Source organism: Podarcis bocagei, assembly GCF_964188305.1.
Source record: "Podarcis bocagei genome assembly, chromosome: 2".
Taxonomy (NCBI): Eukaryota; Metazoa; Chordata; class Lepidosauria; order Squamata; family Lacertidae; genus Podarcis; species Podarcis bocagei.
Window position 1 is genome coordinate 5,441,659 of NC_138126.1, and position 15,734 is coordinate 5,457,392.

Below are 15,734 nucleotides of genomic sequence, written 5' to 3' on the forward strand. Positions count from 1 at the left end.
AAAGACCTCCCCTGCCCAAAAAAGCCAGACTCACTAAGGGTTAAATCCCACCCACCCAAACACCCCCCTCCTGCGTTTCAGGGAGAGTCACATCCTGCTGCATTTGGGTCTGGACGGGTGAGTGGAATTTGGGGGGTGGGCAGTGGCGTAGCGTTGGGGGTGCCGGCCGCACAGGGCGCAACATCTGGGGGGGTGCGCTCGCACTCGCAACTCTCTGCCCCTACCTGGCAGGGGCGCAAATTACTTGCCTTGCCCCGGGTGCTGACAACCCACGCTACGCCACTGGGGGTGGGGGGTGGAAAGTGATGCCTCCCCGCCGGCCGGATGGGGAGTGTGTGTCAAGAGTGCATTGGAATCAACAGTTGCCTGCCTTGGGCTGGCAGCGACTCTCCAAAGCCCCGGAGGAAGGACATTCCCAGCCCTACCTACAGACGCCGCATGTAGGGTTTGAACCTGCGACCGTCTGCATGCGAGGCAGACGCCCTGCCACTGAGCTATGCTCCTTAGCCTGGACGTAGGGAATCAGAGAATTGCAGAGTTGCAAAGGAGCACAAGGGACATCCTAGCCCAGCCTCCTACTGACTGAGCTAGAGAGAGAGAGAGAGAGAGCTGTCCACAGCTACTGGTTCGGGGGCATCTATTGAAGACCTCCCCAGTAGCCAGTCATTTTAATGATTTCTTCATATTGCTTTTGAATGTTGCTATGTGGTTCTGATGTTTAGCAAGAGAAAAGTGTCAGCTTTTAAGTTACAAAGGACTCTTCGTCTGGATTATATATACTGTGTGTGTGTGTGTGTGTGTGTGTGTGTGTGTGTGTGTGTGTGTTAAAGGGACACAGGTGGTGCTGTGGGTTAAACCACAGAGCCTAGGGCTTGCCTATCAGAAGGTTGGCGGTTCGAATCCCCGCAACAGGGTGAGCTCCTGTTGCTTGGTCCCAGCTCCTGCCAACCTAGCAGTTCAAAAGCACGTCAAAGTGCAAGTAGATAAATAGGTACCGCTCCGGCGGGAAGGTAAACAGCATTTCCGTGCGCTGCTCTGGTTCACCAGAAGTGGCTTAGTCATGCTGGCCACATGACCCGGAAGCTGCACGCCGGCTCCCTCGGTCAATAAAGCGAGATGAGCGCCACAACCCCAGAGTCGGCCACGACTGGACCTAATGGTCAGGGGTCCCTTTACCTTCTCTATATATGTGTGTTACGGAAATTACGGGAGGGGGCACATCTTTAAAGTTGTTAAATGTTACAAATATTATGCCTGAATTTATCCTTTCAACTTGACAGCTCAGGAGTTACCTAGCTTTAAAAATAATATAAAATCAACTCCTTTGCCAGTTTCCTGCATTCCAAAGCTATTTTCCCCTTGAAAAAGGACTCCAGGAAGTTCCCAGAGGTGACAATTGCTGAGCTGATTGTTGGCCAAGGAAAGCCTAATCCCATCACCAAAGCTTGCCAAGGGGTTAAGACATGCAAAGGAAGTTCTATTGTAATCTGGGTGGTGGGACTTCAGAGGTGTTTGCCTGTGCTCATCTTATACCTGGGTTTTGCCCTGCGATGTCTGCTTATTCTAATCTTGTACCAAGGACTTGCCTGGACATGTTTGCCAAGGTTAACCCCTCCCCTTTTGTGACATGTCAGTGATGTGGCAATGATGTTGTACGAACTGTATTCTGGGATATGGTGGGAAAGTTTTAAAAGTCCTTGTCACCCCATCCTCAGGATTCAAAATTCCTCTTTGAACCTGTTGCACAATAAACTTTGGTCTACAGCTATTTGCTCCGGTTGGTGGCTGGACTCCTCCGTTTATTCCGCAGGGACCCGCGGGCTCTGCCCGATGAGCTGGTGACTGAGCAGCCTCGCACCTAGATTTTCCATAATAATACACACACACACACACACACAGACAACAAGAGATAGGGGGCAGTCATAGAATCATAGTGTTGAAAGAAACCCTGTCCGTCATCTATTCCAACCCACTGCAATGCAGGAATATGCAGCTGTCCCAGGTGGGGATCGAACCTGCAACCTTGGCGTTATCAGCACCATGCTCTAACCAACGGAGTTACGTCCACGGGAAAGAGAGACAGGAAGAATGTTTCTGAACGAGGGCATGGTGCAAGGTTCTCTCGATCTCTGGTTCTTCCTGTTTGTTTCTGGAGGGGAGATTTTCTCGGATTGACAGCTGGAAACATTCAGCTTGCTTGGAAGCTGTCTGTTAACGTCCCTCATTGAACTTCTGGGAGTAAGCAGGAGGCCTCTCCCCACAGGTCCAAGATGGATCTTTCGGACAGAGCAGGAGGAGACCCTGGTGCCACCAAGACTGGGAGCAGTGGAGGATTCTGGGAAGGAACGGTGAAGAAGATCCTAAGTTCGGGAGAAGCTGGCACAGACGTTGGGCACCAGCAGTTCAGGGAGTTTGGCTACCAGGAGGCCGAGGGGCCCCGAGACTTTTGCAGCCGACTCCACAGTCTCTGCCGTCGGTGGCTGAAGCCAGAAAGGCTCACCAAGGCCCAGATCCTGGACCTGGTGGTCTTGGAGCAGTTCCTGGCTGTCCTCCCCCCGGAGATGGAGAACTGGGTCAGGGAGTGCGGAGTGGAGACCAGTTCGCAGGCGGTGGCCTTCGCAGAAGGCTTCCTCCTGAGCCAGACAGAAGAGAGGAGGCAGGAAGAGAGACAGGTGAGAGGGTTATCCCCACCCCAATCATCCAGGCAGTGCCAAGGGACTGAGAAGGCAGCCGTGGTTCTGAATACCAGTTTCTGGAAAGCGCAGCCGAGGAGTGTTCTTGCGCTGCTTCGGTCTAGTTTGCTGGTTTCCCACTGTAGAGTTGGAAGGGACCTCCCAAGCTTATTCTAGCCCAGCAGTTCTCAACCTGTGGGTCCCCAGATGTTGTTGGACTACAGCCCCCATCATCTCTGAGCTCTGGCCTTGCTAGCTAGGGGTGATGGGAGTTGTAGTTCAACAACATCTGGGGACCCACAGGTTGAGAAAGGCTGATTTCTAGTCCAACCCCCTGCAATGCAGGAATCTCAGCTAAAGCATCCATGACAGTTGGCCACCCAACCTCTGCTTAAAAACCTCCAAGGAAGAAGAGTCCACAAGCTCCCGAGGGAAACAGCTCTTAACTGTTAGAATTTCCCCCCATAGATTTAGTCGGAATCTCGCTTTTTGTAACTTGAAGCCATGGGTTTCAGTCCTACTCTCCAGAGCAGGAGAAAACCAGCTTGTTCCCTGCATGTGACAGCCCTTGAGATATTTGAAGATGGCTATCATAGTTCCTCTTTTCCGGGCTAAACATACCCAGCTCCTTCAACCAGTGAAGGCGCTGAAGGTCCTGTGTGAGTGTCTGGAGGTGGTTGGAGGATGGATGGCGGCTAACAGACTGAGGTTGAATCCTGACAAGACAGAAGTACTCTTTTGCGGGGACAGGAGGCAGGCAGGTGTGGAGGACTCCCTGGTCCTGAATGGGGTAAATGTGTCCCTGAAGGACCAGGTGCGCAGCCTGGGAGTCATTCTGGACTCACAGCTGTCCATGGAGGCGCAGGTCAATTCTGTGTCCAAGGCAGATGCTTACCAGCTCCAACTGGTATGCAGGCTGAGACCCTACCTGCCTGCAGACTGTCTTGCCACACTGTCCGCTCTAGTTATCTCCCGCTTGGACTACTGCAATGGACTCTACGTGGGGCTACCTTTGAAGGTGACCCGGAAACTACAACTAATCCAGAATGCAGCAGCTAGACTGGTGTCTGGGAGCAGCCACCGAGACCACATGACTCCGGTCTTGAAAGACCTACATTGGCTCCCAGTACATTTCTGAGCACAATTCAAAGTGATGGTGCTGACCTTTAAAGCCCTAAACGGCCTCGGTCCAGTATACCTGAAGGATAATCTCCACCCCCATCGTTTAGCCCGGACACTGAGGTCCAGCACCAAGGGCCTTCTGGCGGTTCCCTCACTGCGAGAAGTCAAGTTACAGGGAACCAGGCAGAGGGCCTTATTGGTAGTGGCACCCGCCCTGTGGAACGCCCTCCCACCAAATGTCAAAGAGAACAACTACCACCAGACTTTTAGAAGACATCTGAAGGCAGCCCTCTTTAGGGAAGCTTTTAATGTTTGATGCATTACTGTATTTTAATAATTTGTTGGAAGCCGCCCAGAGTGGCTGGGGAAGCCCAGCCAGATGGGCGGGGTATAAATAATAAAATTATTATTATTATTATTATTAACCATTCCTCATAAGGCTTGATGTGCCGTTGGCCTGATCTAGCAGGCCCTTATGTTCTTAATACAGGTATAGATTGGTTGTTCATCCTTCACCCGGAAGTCCCAGCACGGGAATACACACAATCTTTAAATGGGATTAAGCCTATATAACATTTACTAGAGCCACAGAGAAGGTCCTCTTTCCGCCTCACAGCTCCACTGGTTTCTGCAATAGAGTTTTGCCAGAAGACTTGAGGGAGGAGGGTGAGAATCCATTGCTTGGTTTGTACTTCCTAACTTCCTCTCCCTTTTCCCTGTCTGGGTGCCTTGCTTCTGTTTCAGGTGCAAAGCCGGTCCTTAGATGTGGCCGTTGATTCCCGCGAGTCAGAGAAGGACCCAACTGACCATTGTTCAAAGCCCCTCTCGTGGGGCATCGCCCAGGAGGTACAAAGTCGGAATGATTCATTGGGTAAGGGAGGATCCTTTGGGCTTCAGAACTGCAGGATTTTGTGAAGTATCAGCTCTCCTCCTCCGTTTTCTCCCTCTGATGCCCCCTATATTTGGTAACGTTTAATTCCATGGCCATCTCTAAGCAGCTTGCAATGAAACTGAGAAACAACAACAGGTCTTATAAGGGGGAGATCGTTATTCCAGTTTGTAATAGCATCAGATTTGAAATTGTTTTTGCATATGAAAGCATTTTTAAATGTGTGTGTGTGTGTTTTTTTAAAGAAGTTTCTCATAATTATTTTTATATGTGAAGCTGTGCCATTTTATTTTCTGTTTTACAATTTTACAAATTGAATTTTGGTGTAACTTAACGACAACTTAAAATACATAAAATATAACTTGAGAACAAATTAAAAACCCAAAATCCACAAGTGCTTTCCTATTATTGCAGCTGTTGCGAAGTTGTGTGATACTGTCATCTTTTTACTATTTTTTGAGGGGGGGGGCGTTGTTACTAATTTACTGTGAAGTGGCTTTTGAGATACGTTATAGGAAGTTTCATACATGGAATCAAATAAATAGTTGGAATTAAAATTAACAATGACACCCCCCACAAAGCAAAGCATAGTAGCACAACCCGAATATTATTATTGTTAATTGTAATAATAGTAGTGTTTCTTGGTCGCTCTACTCGTAAAATAATAATGCAAAGCAACTTTCCAGCACGGCAGGCATGCTAAAAGCAATCACAATAATCACAATCAATATAAAACTGAAAAGCGCACACACCAGTTGAGGAATGGCCGTGCTCTCAGACAGAACCATCTCCAAATTTCCCCCTGCATCTTTCAAATTTGTTTGCTTATTTTTCAGTCGCTTGTGCAAATAAAGTGAGGGTAAATTGTGGGTTTGCTGTATTTTTTAAGGATCCTCCTTATTTCTGTGATTGTGAGTTGTTTTAAACTTTTTAAATGTTTTCATTTCTGTAACCTACCATGGTACCTTTGGGTGAAGGGCAGGGTAATAATAATAATAATAATAATAATAATAATAATAATAATAATAATAATGTTCTTTTCTCCTGCTGTGCTCTTACCAGGTTTCTCTGTCTGATTTCAGCAGGTGTTGGGGGGGGGGGATGAGAAACATGGAGACCAATATGCCATGCCAGTAGGGGGAAGCAAGATTCAGGAGATGGAAGAGAACTTCAGGACTCCAGGAGGAGAGAATAAGCAGAAGAAAAACCCAGCAGAGGAAGGCAAGAAGACATATTGGCCAGGGATTAACCTCCACGAAGTTCCAGTTCAGGAACACAATCCCAAGGGAAAGAAAAGGAATATCTGCCCCGTGTGTGGGAAACACTTCAGCTACAAATCAGATCTCAGTGTTCATAGGAGAATCCACAGGAGTCTGAAGCAACACAGATGTTTGGAGTGCGGGGTGAGCTTTAGGCAGAGCGCACACCTCGCTACTCATCAGACAATCCACACGGGCGAAAAGCCATATCAGTGCTCAGTGTGCGGAAAGAGCTTTCGGCAGCGTGCCAACTTCACATCACATCAGAAAACCCACACGGGAGAGAGGCTGTATCACTGCTCCGAGTGCGGGAAGAGCTTCAGTCGGAACACAAGCCTCACTGCCCACCTAAGGAAACACACGGGAGAGAAACCCTACAGCTGTTCCGTGTGCTGCCGGAACTTTTGCGACAAGTCGGGCCTGAACCTGCACCAGTTAATTCATTCAAAGGACAAGCCTCATAATTGCCTGGTGTGCGGCAAGAGCTTCATTCGGCACTCGCAGCTGACCTCCCACGAAGGGATCCACACAGGGGAGAAACCGTATCGGTGCTCGGTGTGCGGGAAGATCTTCCATCGGACGTCCAACCTGAAGTCGCACCAGAGGATTCACGCAGGAGACAAACCCTACAACTGCTTGCAATGCAACAGAAACTTTTACGAAAAATCGCACCTTCTCACACACCAGAGAATGCACATGGGGGGAAAGCCGTATCAGTGCCCCGAGTGCGGGAAGAGGTTTCATGATAAGTATAAGCTAAAGAGCCATCAAAGGAACCACGGGGGGGGGGGAGAGAAGCCGGTCACGTCGTGGCGTGTTGAAATGGCTTCCGGCGGTGCCCCCGTCTTGCATGCTCTCAGAGAATTGACACAGGGACACCAACACGTGATTTCAGAGATTGAATAGCAAAGGATTTGGCTAAGCCTTTATAAACTTTAAAGAATCCACCCTGGAGATGAACCTTCCCCTCCCTCCCAAATACTTGAGGTAGGAAATGGGTTAACAAAAAGAGTTAACAAGGACTCACTCGAACCAATGTCTTCATGTTTTAGGGAAGGAGATTCCGACTAAACATACGGAAAAACTTTCTGGCAGTAAGAGCTGTTTGACAGTAGATTCTATGATTCCAATATAGATCACTGGCATACCAATACCTTTTAAATTTTTAGTTAATTTTTGTATCGGCATTAAAAATGTGCAAAAATAATGGGAAATGCAAGACACACAGCTCCAGCCCCACATATGCAGCCCCATCCTTGTACCCACAGTGGCCTCAGGTTGTATATTTACATAATTGTTCCTTTTTGATCCATAAAGGACCTGTTCAGTGCTCAGGAAACTGCTTTATTCTAGGGTTGTTTGACGTGTGAAACATAGTTCAGATTGAAATAAAACCCTACTATACACCAGACAAATTCACATATAAATGTATGGCGTGTGAAAAGGGGTTTAGTCAAAGTCGATCACTTAAGAGTACATCAATGAACTCACACGGGAGAGAAACAAATTGAATGTGTGGAATGTGAAGTCAAGCCTTAGTTCACATGAGCAAACTCACACAGGGTATAAACCATTTAAATGTATGGAGAGTTTGTTAGAAGGCACAGCTTACTTTGCATCAACAAACTCACACAGGGAGAGACTTTCACTGATAATAGAACCCATGCAAAACATCAACAAACGGGGATACCCATTTAAATGTATGGAGTGTGGAAAGTATTTCACTCAGGGTTCACTCCTTCACATCAAAAAACTCAAAGGGTAAAAGCAATTTTAAATGTACGGAGTGCATACAATGTAGTGGTGTTCATATGTAAATTTGTTTAGCTACCGTATTTTTCGCTCTATAAGACACACTTTTCCCCTCCTAAAAAGGGGAAATGTGTGTGCGTGTAGGGATATCGCGGAGTGGTGAGTGGGGTCCGGAGGGAGCACACTTCTCCGCCAGCAGGCAGCCACAGTCTGCCTGCACGCATTGTTGGTTTCTGCTTTCCTTCACTGTGCAGCGAAAGGGCTTGTCACGAGACAGGTGTTTACATTCCACAGTCTGTACTGTTGGAGTTTCTCACGGGAAAGGGAGGCTGGATGTGACGTACACTGGTTTCCTGTTTTCACTGTGTGATTCTCTCCAAGCTGTCGAGGAGAGAGGATGCTTTTCCTGCTCCGGCAGAGGCAAGATGTCTTTCTGTAATATACCAGCTTTGAACTGTAAATAAAGCAATATAGAGTATGTAGTACGTACTCCTCATCCTTCTGCTGGGCACGGGACTCTGCTTTACACCAACACGTGGTTATGGGCTCCAGAAGTCGAATCGGAGTGCCGGCAAAGGATCGGAATGCAGAGGGACAGATCGGATCGGAGTCTGCTCTGCGCGTAAACATGATTGATGAGGTATGTGCTACTGCTCCGGGCAGCCTGCCAGCTTCTAGTTAATGGCTTTATGGCTTTATGGCCGGTCTTTGAACTTTTAAAGCCGTTTTGCCGGGAATAGGCAAAAGGCTCCCAGGCTACGTTACTATGCTGGGGAAATCGAAAGTAACTTTTAAGTGCGCTTTTGGAACAAAGCAGCTGCAGCAGTGACGCAGCAAGATTTAAAGCAGCATATATGACGCTGAAGGCTAATGCCAGAGTCATGATGGCCCTTCAGGATGCTTGTGGGATTCCTAAGCTCAACAAGAAAAACTATGCCGACTGGGTTCTGTATGCAGAGGCAATTCTGCGGAAAGAGGGTTTGTTTGCAGTGATTACAGACACCCCCCCAGTTCCAATTACAGATGAATGGAGAGCTAAGGATTCCAAAGCGAGGGGAACACTTACATTGATAGTATCCCCAGAAGAGCTCTGTCTATTGCGTGATAAGACCTCAGCCAGAGAAATTTGGGACGCTTTGAGAGAGGCTCACTTAAGGACAGAAGCTGGATCCACTATGTTTTACTTTAACAAGCTGCATAATATGGCTCTTGCTGAAGGTGGAGATGTGCGTTTACATCTAATGGAGATGCAAAATCTGAGACATGAGCTGCAACAGAGAGGACTCAACTTTCCAGAGGCTGTGTATTCTTTCATGATACTACAATCTTTGGGTTCAGGTTGGGAGTCTGTTGCAACCCAGATTGCTGTGCAGCCAACAGCTCAGCTGACAGTGGACTTTGTTACTGCCGTGGTTTTAAATGAAGCGGATCGCCAGGGTGCTAGCTGCATGGGCAAGGGGGAGTCTTCACAGACGTCATCCCATAGTGCAGTGGAACCACCAGATGGCGCCAAAGCTTTGAAGGCAGTGAAATGCTACTCATGTGGACGTCTAGGCCATATGAAGAGGGAATGCAGATATCCCAAGGCCAAGACAGAGCAGCGCAGCGAAAGCTCATCGCGCGGAAAAGGCCGAGGCAAAGGCAAAGGTCCAGTGTCGAGGACAACGCAGCACAAGGCTATGGTTTCACGCTTCACTCCAAAGGTTGCAGAGGTCCAGAAGACGTCTAGATCTTTCTTCGTTGTTGATTCAGCGGCAACTCACCACATGTGCAACGATAAGAGACTGTTTGTGTCTTTTACACCGCAGGAAGGTGCGATTCACCAGGCGGATGACCACACTATTCCCAGTAAAGGCTACGGAACTGTTGTTCTTCACAGTTTGGACTTATCGATACAGAATGTGCTTTATGTGCCAGACGCCAAACATAATCTGCTCAGCGTTGGACAGCTGAATGAGCGGAACATTGACGTTTCCTTCAAGAACAAGAAGTGCATCATCACAAAGAAAAATGATTATGTATTGCATGCTGAATATTTTGATCATTTGTTTGTTTTGTATTATGATGATGTTGTGCAGGATGACACTTGTTGCATTGCAGGTTCTAACAAAAGTTTGCATGCAGGATGTATTCATGATTTTCATCGAAAATTTGGTCATTTGCATTTTGAGGCAGTATCTAAAATGCCTGCCTTGGTTGAAGGAATGACTATTAAACCCTGCAGGTACCACATGAAGTGCAAAGCATGCGCAGCAAACAAGGTGAAAATGGCTGCGAAAGGTAAGGTGTCTAGTAGGCAAGCTACAGAACCATACCAGGTTGTTCATGCTGATTTGGTTGGACCACTATCGCCCTCTTTGGGTGGAAATAGGTACTTCATGGTTCTCATTGACGCATTTTCTAGGTATATTTTTGTGTACAATCTCAAGCAGAAATCAGAGGCTTTTCCTAGGTTCAAGGAATTCTGTGCTTGGTTGGAAAATGTGCATGGTAAGAAGATAAAGACTCTTTTCACTGATCGCGGGGGAGAATTCACTTCTCAGCAGTTTGAAGCTTTTCTGACTGAGAAAGGAATTCAACACGATTTGTCTAGTCCTCGCTCGCCATGGCAGAATGGACTTGCGGAACGGGCAAATCAGACATTGCTTCAAGGGTTAAAAACCTTACTGCATGATGCCAATCTTCCAGAGAGTTATTGGGCCGAAGCTCTCTCATGTTTTGTTTACAGTTACAATCGCAGGTTATCTTCAGCGATTGGTTGTACCCCCTATGAGAAGATGTTTGGCAAGAAGCCATACATCAAACACATGAGAATTTTTGGTTCTGATATGTGGATTCACACACCACAAAACTCCAAGTTAGACAAGCGTGGTTTGCATGGTATCTTTCTAGGTTATCAGAAAGGTTCTTACAGAATAATGATGACTGACTCTAAGACAATTAAGCTCACGAGGAGTGTTGAGTACAATGCCAAGTGGGGGGAGAATGTGGGAATTTTCCAATGTTATCCTGATGATGGTGATGAGACTGAGGATAGTCAAAAGCAACAACCCACACCCACTGATGAAGGTTCTGAGTCTGAACCTGAAACTGAATCGGGTGATTCAGAGGATTTCAAGAGTGCGAAAGCCTCTATGCGACCCTCTGAAAGCTCTGATCGAGAAGAATTGGAGGAACCATTGTTCCCAATACGTCGTTTTTCTCCTAAGAAGGAAGAGGAGAGTGTTGAAGACTTAAGGCTAATTCGTAGGTCACAAAGAGCCACAAAAGGCAGACCTCCAAAGAGATTTGCTGATGAGTTTGCTTCGATAGCAGTAACAGCTGTTAAAAGCTCCAAGAAGGTATTTGAACCTTCAAGTTTCCAAGAAATCCAGGGTTTGGATTCAAAGGAAGCTGAGCCATGGTTAAATGCCATGAAGGCTGAGCTTGATTCCTTGGAAAGGAACAAAACATGGGAACTAGTTCCGGTAGTTCCAGGAATGAAACTGCTTGGAAGCAAATGGGTCTTCAAAGCGAAGACAGATCAAAATGGCAAGATAGTCAGACACAAAGCCAGATTGGTAGCCAGAGGTTTTGCACAGGTACCAGGTGAAGACTATCACGAGACCTACTCACCCACAGTGAGGTATGAAAGCATTAGGCTTATGCTCAAGCTAGCTGCAGAGGAAAATTTACACATTAGTCACCATGATATTAATACAGCTTTTCTGTACGGATCTCTGGATGAATCACTTTATATGCTTCCACCTGATGGCGTACAGGTAAAACAGGGATTTGTTTGTGCTCTGAAGAAATCCCTTTATGGTCTCAAACAACGTGCACGGTGTTGGCACACAAAACTCACTGAAGTATTGTTTTCTCTAGGTTTTCAGCAAGGGAAGGCTGATCCATGTGTATTTGTCAAAGAGGAGGGGCAAAAGAAACTGTACTGTTTGTTTTATGTTGATGATTTATTATTCTTTTGGAAAGATGTTGCAATGTACAATAACGCCCTAGCTCAACTGAAAGAGCACTTTGACATGAAAGATCTTGGTGAGGTAAACAACTACCTATCTCTGGAAATAGAGAGAGATCAAGATGGTAACATTCTAGTACACCAGTCACGGAAAATTGCTGATGTGTTAAGCAAACTAAACCTGATGGATGCTAACCCTGTAGACACACCGATGACAACAGGTTATCAGGTAGATGACACTGAAGAAGCATTTTCTGACACTACACTGTACAGAAGTGTGCTAGGCAAGCTAAACTTCATTGCCAGATGTTCAAGACCAGACATTGCTGTTAGCTGTAATTTGCTAAGCAGACAAGTCAGCAATCCTAGTGTCAAGGATTGGAAAGCTCTGAAACGCATAGCGCGGTATTTGAAAGGCACTATGCATTACAGACTGAGATTTAACAATCAGAAGTCTGGTGGTCTTGAGATATTTGCAGATGCAAGTTTTGGAAGTGACACTGCAGACAGGAAAAGTACGTCTGGAGTTTGCTACATGTACAATCAGGGTCTGTTTGATTGGTCATGCAAGAAGCAAACAACAGTTAGCTTAAGTACTTGTGAAGCTGAACTGAATGCACTGTCTTATTCACTTAAGGATTGTGAATGGTTAGTACAATTGTGCAGAGATATGAAAATTCCTGTCAAATGTCCAATCCAAGTTTACCAGGACAACAAAGCATGTTTGGCATTGCTGAAGTCTGAAGGTTGTAAGCAAAGCACAAAGCACTTGCAATTAAAGTTGCAGCATGCTAAGGAATGTATTCAGAAGGGACTCGTAACGGTGTCCTATATGCCAGGTAATGAAATTCCTGCTGATGTATTGTCCAAGATTGTATCAAGGGATCAACACTGTGCCTATGTGCAGAAGTTGGGTTTGTACTGATATTGTACGAACACGCTGCCCAGTGATGTTCACAGAAAGGGGGAGGATGTTGGTTTCTGCTTTCCTTCACTGTGCAGCGAAAGGGCTTGTCACGAGACAGGTGTTTACATTCCACAGTCTGTACTGTTGGAGTTTCTCACGGGAAAGGGAGGCTGGATGTGACGTACACTGGTTTCCTGTTTTCACTGTGTGATTCTCTCCAAGCTGTCGAGGAGAGAGGATGCTTTTCCTGCTCCGGCAGAGGCAAGATGTCTTTCTGTAATATACCAGCTTTGAACTGTAAATAAAGCAATATAGAGTATGTAGTACGTACTCCTCATCCTTCTGCTGGGCACGGGACTCTGCTTTACACCAACACACATGACCCTGTCTCGAACATTGTTCCCTCTGTCTGACCTTTTGCGGTCTCAGCAGTCTGCAGTGTCCTGTCTGTAACCTTTGTCCCTGAGACCTTTTGTCTCTTTCGTCATACACTGTGCAAGGGGAAAATGACGCTGTGGAAACAGGTGCCCAAATAACTTTGTACCAGCCCACGATCTCGGGACTGGAAGATGTGTAAAGGTCACAGGCCAAAATGTATCTGCCTGGCTTGCATATTTGTCTCAATAAAAAGGAGGCTCCACAGGCTAGCCGGCAGCTCGCTTCAGCCCACCTATGCGCAGCTCACATGATGATCAACTCCTGTCTTGGGCCTTCACTTCATGTGCGTCCTATGGAGCAAATGCAGGCTTCGTGGGCTACCCCAGAAGCCAGAACAGCGAGAGGGAGCACTGCGCAGCGCTCCCTCTCGCTGTTCTAGCTTCCAGCTTAGCCGCGCGAAGTCTTCGCAGGGGAGCGGGGAGCCTTCATCCCGCTCCCCTGCGCCGGCTTCGCACGGCAATCCATGGCTTTCGCGGGAGGTGGGGGAAGGGACAGAGCATGGCTTTCTCACTTCCCCCACCTCTTGCAAAAGCGCCCAAGAGCCACGCTCCCTTTAAAGTGCTGCGCGGAGTGTGTGTGTGTGGCTCTTGGGGGCTTTTCCCCGAGGAGGGAGAAGGGCAGCCTGTCACTGACAGGCTGCCCTTCTCCCTCCTCGGGCAAAAGCCTGCAAGCGCCACACATACGCTCCATGCGGCTCGTGAAAGGGAGCGCTGAGCAGAGCCTGGGATGCATACAGGCTCTGCTCAGCGCTCCGTTTAAATTATGTGTTTTTTTTCTTGCATCCCCCCTCTAAAAACTAGGTGCGCCTTATGGTCAGGTGCATCTTATGGAGCTAAAAATACGGTATGTATTAAAGTGATGAAGGTACAGTGAGGGGGGAAAGTATTTGATTCCCAACTAAATTTGCCCCTTTGCCCTCTGACAAAGAAATGACCAATTAAATGGGCACATGATGTTGGACATAATATTATGATGGCTGACTGGGAACAGTTATGGACCACTGGTATGAAGTTTACGGCATGTAATGCCTTAAAAGAGAATTTAATGAAAATGATTTATAGGTGGTACATAACACCAGTCAAGCTTGCAAAAATTTACCATTTGCCCGATAATAAATGTTCGAAATGTAATGAAACTGAAGGTACATTCTTTCACCTTTGGTGGACATGCCCAAAGATTAAGGCATTCTGGGAGATGATCTATAATGAAATGAAGAAGGTACTTAAATATACCTTTCTGAAGAAACCAGAGGCCTTTCTCCTGGGCATGGTCGGCCAATTGGTGCCAAAGAAGGATAGAACTTTTCTTATGTATGCTACAACAGCAGCAAGAATACTTATCGCAAAGCACTGGAAGACACAAGATCTACCCACCAGGGAGGAATGGCAGATGAAGTTGATGGACTACATGGAACTGGCGGAAATGACTGGCAGAATCCGAGACCAGGGAGAAGAGTCGGTGGAAGAAGATTGGAAAAAATTTAAAGCATATTTACAAAAATATAGTAAAATTAATGAATGTTAGAAGGATGCTGGAATGAAGTTACATGGTTTTAGCAGAAATGTTACAAAGAATTAAGTAAAAATGGATTGTTATTGGGCCAAAGTGTAAAATTTTAGGTCAGATTGGGTTGGTAAATTATAGAACAAAAATTGAGAAAGATGTAAAGGATTTGCTGAAATAGCTAAATTGAATTAGAATACAAAAAAGGGAGGTGCGAGGAGGTTGATGAAACAATTAAAAGAAAGATAAGGATATGGAAATACTGGATGTGTTTTTAAATGTTTTTGTTTTTAAATGTTCTTGTTCTTTTTTCTTTTTATTGTTGTGTTGCATTGTTTTTTACTTTGCTTTTTATTTTTTGATGTATTGTAACTTTTTATTGTTGTTTATTTTTTTCTTTCTTTGTAATTGTTAAACTTCTAATAAATATCTTTTAAAAAAAGAAAAGAAAGAATTGACCAGTCCGTAATTTTAATGGTAGGTTTATTGTAGCTGTGAGAGATGGAATAACAACCTGGAAAACCCCCAGAAACCCAGAAGACAAAAGTCAGAGATTGATGTGTATTACAATGAGTGAAATAAGTATTTGATCCCCTATCAACCAGCCAGATGTCAGGCTGCCTGGTATCTTCACTGTTTGTAACGAGCTGAGATTATGTAACCTTTATGGTTAAAAAGGATTTCTCTAAGTGCACCCTTAGAAAGTATTTATGAGGTAACAGATAATCCGAAATGCTGGGAAATTCTAAACGCTAAGGGATATCATATAGTTAAAGATACGCATAGAGGAGAGTCCTTAAAGTCATTGCAGGAAGTAATAGAGAATATAGGTAACCAATATTGGTTAAAAATTGGAGGAATATACAACAAAATTTCCAAAGTCCAAGAGACAGGAAATAGGAGTTTAGAAGAGCCAATAGAGGAACTATACAAACAAATGGAAAAAATGAAACAAGGAATGATAAGTAAAATCTATAAGAGAATGATTACAAATAATGAACAGACAACCCAACTTATTCAAAAGATGTGGAGTAAGGAAGAACAAGTTAGCGAATCAACGGTTGGAAGGATAATGAAAGGAACAGATGAGATTAAAGTAAGCAAATTTAGAGCGCTGAAATTAAAATTCTTTCTAAAATGGTACAGAACTCCAGCCCAGCTTGCTAATATGGTAGCAGGATTGAATTCTAGCTGTTGGCACTGTAAACAAGCCAAGGGATGGTTTTCCCATATGTAC

The 15,734-nt window shown here is 45.7% G+C and overlaps 2 protein-coding genes across 3 annotated transcripts in view; one reads left to right on the forward strand and one right to left on the reverse strand.

The window, feature by feature from the left end:
- LOC308580643 (uncharacterized protein) overlaps positions 1 to 15,734 on the reverse strand; it is a 241,891-nt gene that overhangs the window by 175,413 nt on the left and 50,744 nt on the right. The gene's annotated exons all lie outside the window — the stretch shown is intronic.
- Positions 427 to 8,176, forward strand: LOC308580991 (uncharacterized protein). 2 transcript variants are annotated; one of them, XM_081183387.1, is made up of 3 exons: positions 427 to 440; positions 2,264 to 2,672; positions 4,539 to 8,176. In XM_081183387.1, coding segments are annotated over exons 1-3 (582 nt in total). In that variant the 5' UTR covers positions 427 to 438; the 3' UTR covers positions 4,710 to 8,176. The 2 variants fall into 2 exon arrangements, with proteins under 2 accessions (XP_081039513.1, XP_081039512.1); XM_081183386.1 differs by lacking the exon at positions 427 to 440 and having other exon boundaries at positions 2,179 to 2,672.